Raw genomic sequence first — 6,767 nt, 5'->3', positions numbered from 1 at the left:
ATATAATTTACTAAATTATTTCTATTTTTACTAAAGCCAACAGTTCTCGGGCAGGTGTTTAAATTATCGAGTAGCAAATTAAGAAAAAAGGAAAAGTCCAAGTCCAAGTTCAGAGTAAACGAGTTTCAGATCTGACACACTGCCTGTGTCCCAAAGAGCCTCTTCCAAGGAGGATCACCAGTCACACAGAACTGTGTACATACAGGAGCTGCACTTGTAGTTTGGGTCAGAGAAGTCACTAGGACCTGCTGCAGTCCATGTTTTGAGTTGTTTTCTCATTTTCAACAGCACTGCCCATCCAGCCTGCTATTTTTGTTTCACTAAAAAGGGAAAACATTTGTCGCTGAAGCTCAGAGGCTGCAGTAGGTGCCGGGAAGGGACGTGACCCAAACGTTTGCTGTAGGGAGCTCAGAGGGACACAGGCTTCCATCTACAGGCCCACAGCTGTTACACATCAGAGGCTTCTGCTGCTGCCCCCGACAGTCCCTGTTACCCGTGACGGGATCCTCCAGCGGGTTCTCGATCTCGGCCTGGCGCAGGAACACGTTCCCGCGGCACACGCGCCACAACATGCGCTCGAACGTGGGGATGCGCTCGCGGTTGATCACGCCAGCCACGAACCTGCCAGGGGACGGCACAGACGTGAGGGGCTGCACCCAAACCACCCCAGAGCCTCACACCCAGCACGCCACGGCAACTGGGGGGGGGGTCAGCATCGCATTGGAGAGCTACAAAGAGCTCGTTTTAACATTAGTTCTTTAAGCAAAACGGAAGGTCCTCTAAAAATACGGAGGTAACACACAACAAACCAACTGCACAGGCAGTGGGTTTTTTTGTAAAAATAAACCACTGCTCATAGAAGAAACAAATGCATTTAGATATACAGTTTCTAGGCTCCATTTCCCAGGGGTTCTGGTACATCGGCTGCAAGGGTTAGAGCAGCCACGGCTGCCAGTGATTGTGCCCTGGGCTCATGCTTCAGACCTCACCAGCCCAAACACCCACATCCAGACAAAGAATTGCACACACACAAGGAAGCCTGGAAGCAGCTGATAAAGAGGATATAGAACTATGCACTTATTTCAGAGCATTATGTGCTCATGGTAGTTACAGCTTCCAACAAAGCTGTGAGAGTTCAGGAGGTCCCAAAAACAACCAGACAGATTTACATGGAACAAACTGGGATAATTCACTGGTGCAGAGAAACATGTGAAGCACAATCACGAACTGGGAAGTTAATGTAGGCAGGACAAGAGCAGAGAGCAACAGCTGGTTTTAGATCAGTTTTCATCTGCTTGGGGTGGAAAGTTCCACAGCTGTGATCAAATCATTGCTGATTCCACAGGCTCATAATCCCCAATCCAACAACCCCAGTGCCAGTCATAGCCCAAACTGCCATTACCCAAGTCGGAGTGGGGCACCTCTTCCCATCTCACTCGGCTCCAGCAGTGAAGAGGATTCTTCCAACAGGTCTGGATCCGCCATCTGCTGATGATGCAATTCAGCCTGAATTCACAAATCAATTAATATCTAATGAAACCAGTTAGTGGCATGCAGGGAATGAGGAGCCAGGAGACAGTTGGGGGAGACAAAGAAAGAAAAGAAGGAAGAAAAGAAAGAACAAACATAAGACCGCAAAAAGAGGAACGAGATGACAGAAAAGACAGCAAGAATTACACATGGAAGGAGAAAAACAAGAGGAAAAGTGAAATGGCTCAGCAGGGCTTCCATACAAGAAAGGTTTGAGGATTGTTGCAACAAAGGGGTTGGGGGATATATAAGTCTGAAGAAAGGCAGAATTAAAAAAAAATTTCAAGTTTTAAGTACAAGTGATGTTCCCAAGAACCATTTTTAATGGCACAAACCAGAGAAACACACTTGACTTTCATATTTCCCCAGATATTAAATTAATTTATCCTTATTCACCATGTCTCACAACCAGACACACCAGATGGGTTGCTTAGGGCAGGCTGGTGATGAGGCTCTTGGACAACCAGGCATTAAAACAGGACAGTTTTACACTGTCCTTCATTGCAACTCATTTGCATGCTAAAATTCTTAGGAATACAGCTTGTAAGTGTCAGCAATTCAGGTCAAGGATGCTCAAATCACATCACTCTTAATGCACTGTCTTCACACTCGTTCAACCCCGCCTCACACTTAGTTTTACCTCTGCAGCTTATATAATGAAATGCCAAAAATTACAGTTCCTGAGCACGACCAGAGGGCCCAAGTCTACCCTCTGTGGTACACAGGAGGTCTTCCTCATAGAGCCATCAAGGGAAGTTGCTGAAACACAGTGGAAGACCCAAGGCCACGCCAGATGCTCACACACGGTGCAGCCTTGCAAAAGTGCAGTGACTCAGCCCCAGCTTCTCTATTTGGGCCACAGTTGCGTCAGTTTTAGTGAAAATGTCTCCAACACTTTACTTGTTTGGTAAATAAAAGTGTTTGTCATATACAAGAGTTTTTGCAAGGCTGACACCCAGTGCAGCTCGATTGCTTGTACAAACACTAGCTGCAGCTTACCCACGTCACACAAGGGAGGGAGCCCTTCATTCAGATTGGAAAGGCAACACGAGGAACTCCTGGTCCTTTCAACTTTAAGGCAACTTGTTGCAACATCAAAAAACTGAATGAAAATTTTGCTTCATAGAGGACACAACCAAAATAAGAAAGTTTGGTACCCCAAAAAGAAACACACAGACCAAACATCCTGGTGATTGTTTGATATCTCAATTTCAGGACACTGAAGAACAGTAAGTTACAATTTTAAGAGGCTTGTATTGTATTCACAGTCATCAAGACACTGTCTGATATTTTTTTTGTGAAGTGTACCACGTTTTAGCAGATGAAACATGAAAAAGGAAGGACAGCACACATGACAACTTTGGATCTGCCCCACCTGAGAGAATTTGTTATAAATTTTTAACATTACCTTGGTCCCTTTGGGTTACGTGTCCTTTATTCAGGACACGTCCTGCTTAGAGCGGATGGAATTACAAAACAAAACAGTTTAGAATAAATGTAGGTTAGACCAGTTTTACTAAAATATTGAGAATATGTGCAAATGGAAGAACTATCCAGTTCCAATGTGGGAAAACAGGGTTCTGGGAAATTTACTTTGAATACGAGTTTTTGCCAGCACCAAATAAAATGTCAGAGTTATTGTGGAGTGCTTTTACTACATCAGGTCATTCAGGATTGGAACTCCCCTACATTTCCATGCCAGTAATCAAGAAGCAGAGCTTTCCCTATTGAATATTTTTAAATTGCTTATTGTTCCCCTGATCAGTACTCAGATCAGCACCCTGAATCTCAAAAGTGGTTCATTTCCCCCGTTTCTTGATTCCAGTCCTGTCCTGTAACAGCTCTGGATGCCCAACACAACCCAATACAATTCAAGCCCCTTCCAGGTCACAAAGAGAACAAAAATCAGTGTTCACAAGAACTTAAAAGGATTCATGTCACCATCTAACAATTAACCCAGAGCCAGACAGAAGTGACAGATGCAAAGCAGACAGAGAAAAGCAGATGGCAGAAGAGTTAGAGGGAGGAGGAGGGGACTGCATGCCATTAACCGTTACTTTTCCAGTCTTCTTTTACGCTCACACTCAAGGAAAAGCTCTCAGAGAAATCTCTCCAGCTCATACTGTTCTTCATAAGCAAAGACAAGAAGACTGAGAAAAGGAGCATAATCATCAACATGGTGTGTTGGAACAAGAAATGGCTTCTTGGGCTGGAATGGTCACAGGAAGAACAGGGGAACATTTTGCCACCCACCCTCCCCCTGTGCTCAAACTCTGGAGAGGGAACACCAAGCATGAAGGAATTTGGAGAGCCAGCCATTTCTTGTGCAACTCATTACTATGAATAACACAATCTTAATTACCACTCATTGAAGTCTTCAAGTGTTGAAGGTGCTGAGCAATGGCAGTCTGGGGAAAGGGAGCATTGGCCACTCTGGGATGGTGAGCAGAAGCACCAGGCACATGCCCTGGGCTGCTCAGGGCTCTCACTTGCCTGTTTGCTGAGCACAGTGTGAACTGAGACAGGTTTAAACTGTCCACACTTATGTTCTACTGAACATCACCCATAAGCTGTTCAGCTTGCTTTTACATAGAGCAGCACATGTTATTTGGTATATTTTATTACTAGAGAAAACCTTATCAAAGAGAAGCAGAACATATCTAAGCTCTCTGTGGCCGGTTCATGTAAGGCTGCCACGAGTTCCCTTTCGTGGGTGACCTGACATGGACTGTTTAGAAAATTGATTTTCATCTTTAAACTTAGTATGATCAACCTGCACTTGAAGAAAAGCAGTGGGCAGCTCTCACCAGAGAGGACAGGAATTAACAAGGCCAGGTTGGATGGGGCTTGGAGCAACCTGGTCTAGTGGAAGGTATCCCTGCCCATGGCAGGGGGTGGAAGGGGAAGAGCTCTAAGGTCCCTCCCAATCCTTACTAGTTTGGGATTCATTCTTGACATAAAAGTGCTCAGCACCAGCTGTACCTGATTTTACTTAATACTCAGAACAGGTGGTAGCACCTTAACACAGCAAAGTAATAGATTATCAGGGAATACAAGTGTCCCTTGGACAAACAGGAAGTGAACATTCAACACTCGAAGATGACTTTTTTTTTGTACTGAAATCAACCCCACGACCCATCAACCCTCACATCAGCAGCAGTATCTGTGTCAGCAGTGACTACGACTGGTGGTGGCACAGGACCAACCTCGGTGCCTGAACAGGCAGCATCTTGTGCCAAAACACCAAGAAACAAACTGTTAGATCAACGGCCTGAAGCGTGCAGGAGCCCAGCTCCGCTCGACAACAGCCCTTGTAAACACCAGGAGCCACTTCTGTCAAGAACTCTTTGATCAAATCCTGGAATCAGAGGAAACAGGACAACTACTCGGCAAAAATATGTCCTGAAAAACACCCAGGAGCTCTCTGGGAAGACTGCCTAGATGAGGAAGGGTTGTGTCTTCTCCCAAGCAGGATTTATGTCGGTGCCATGAATGACACTGGAGAAGCTCCTCTCAGATCCAGTGAAAGCTGCCAGTTCCTGGCCCAGCTGATAATTAACAAAATATCAAAGACTTTATATGGCAGCTTTGCTCCAGAACTGACCTCTGAAACCTTCAGGATTTGATCAAAGGCTCAATCAATTAATTAATCTATTACTTCAGAGGACTTTATATTATGACCCTGATTAGTCTCCACATAACAGTTCAAAGGCTGAAGACAAATTCAGTTTGATTGTAACTCCTCTGCATGTGCACCAAAGAGACTCCAACCCACTTGGGACAGTATGCACTGTAGCACCAAATTTCAGGGCTGTTGATGTGCTTTAAAAATGCTCATGTCTTAACTATTTTACACAATTTTTAAACAAATCATCGCTTAACTAGAACAAACCCAAACCAGCATTGTAGGAGGTAAATCATGGGTAGCTGTGTGTTCTGCATGAAAAATGGAAAACAATTTGAGAAGCTTTCTTAAACAAAGCATAAAATGATGCTGCTACCCAAAAGAGCAACTGAAATATATCTGAGAATAAAAATGGTAATTTCTAGAAGAACCAGCTCCCCAAGTGTTAACCCCCCCCCCCGGTATTCTGACCTCATCAAAAAACTGCTGAGTTTTACGCAGTATAAATTTTAATTCTGTCAGCTCCAAGAAGTTTTTCTTCAGAGCCTCCTGGTTGGTGTTGATTTCTTTAAGCTCGTTTTCAATTTTCTCAAAGTTTGCCTGCAAGACGTGAAAAAGAGAAGGGACTTAAAGCAATTTGATAAATAAGTGCTGTTCAGTCTAGCACTGAACACGGAAGCAGATGAGATACTTCACATCCCCACCTAATTTCTATGGAATTACAGGTGTGTCTCCACAGTGCTGTGGCACAGATCCAGATTTGCCACATTCTTTTAAGGCAACTGCAGACTTCTCACACTCAGCCAGTCCTTTATGGACTGGATTGATGCTGTTTCTTCAAATCATTAAACCCTAATAAACTTTATGACCCATCACCATAAATCATGTAGTTCCAGCAGGTTTTGGCTCATTTTGACAGTGAAATTCCTATTAAGGGCTTTCACTTCTGCTTGGATAAACACAGAAGCAGCACAGTGTTGTGAGTCACACCCAGCCCATGTGAGGTGGCAGAGCCACATCCAGGGCCAGCTGGGGACTGAGCCAATGCCCCTCTGCTGCTGAGCTCTGCAGGCATCGACCCATAAGGACAATTTTCCCTGTTTCCATTCTGAGTGAAACACTAGTTGAGTCTTAACACATCATTACCTCCAGGTCAATCATGTCACGAGGAAAAGGCACCTCTGGGTTTTCGCCAGTGTCCATGATAGGAATATTAGCTTTTTTAATCTCCTTCTCCACAAACCCTGGGGAGACAGCATCGACAGTGTTAACCACAGACAGTCCAGTGTCACCCCAACCTGCACCTGGCCCCATCAGCAGCTGAGTCTTTTCACCTCCTATTCCAAGACTGTCTGACTTGGTCAGTTACCTTTCCAGGAGGTGAATCCCGTGCCCTCACCCCTCTCTGCTCTGTTCCTAACGCTGCTCTGCAGCTTCTGCATGCCTCGATTGGCTTATCAGCAAAAACTGCAGACTCAGAGCCCCATCAGCCCCGGGGGGAACGTACGGAGCTTGCGGTCCATCTCCTCACACCTCCGGACCTCATTGACGAATTTTCGGTGGAACACGTTCACATCGGGGTTCAGCTGCGGGGAGAGACGCGGGGTCAGCG

At 45.1% G+C, this 6,767-nt stretch overlaps 1 protein-coding gene across 1 annotated transcript; it reads right to left on the bottom strand.

The window, feature by feature from the left end:
• Positions 1–493: 493 nt before the first annotated feature.
• Positions 494–6,752, bottom strand: LOC115307463 (V-type proton ATPase 116 kDa subunit a-like; the record flags this gene model as incomplete). Its single annotated transcript, XM_029959788.1, has 5 exons — positions 6,663–6,752; positions 6,302–6,399; positions 5,627–5,755; positions 1,403–1,506; positions 494–621 (listed from the first exon to the last, which is right to left on the bottom strand). Coding segments are annotated over exons 1-5 (475 nt in total), but the record flags the coding sequence as incomplete, so codon positions are not given.
• Between the last annotated feature and the right edge of the window lie 15 nt (positions 6,753–6,767).

The sequence above is a fragment of the Manacus vitellinus genome, unplaced genomic scaffold, assembly GCF_001715985.3.
Source record: "Manacus vitellinus isolate BGI_N305 unplaced genomic scaffold, ASM171598v3 ctg7180002425439_pilon, whole genome shotgun sequence".
Taxonomy (NCBI): domain Eukaryota; kingdom Metazoa; phylum Chordata; class Aves; order Passeriformes; family Pipridae; genus Manacus; species Manacus vitellinus.
Note: the sequence above shows the minus strand (reverse complement) of the source record. Positions and strands in the feature narration are given on the sequence as shown.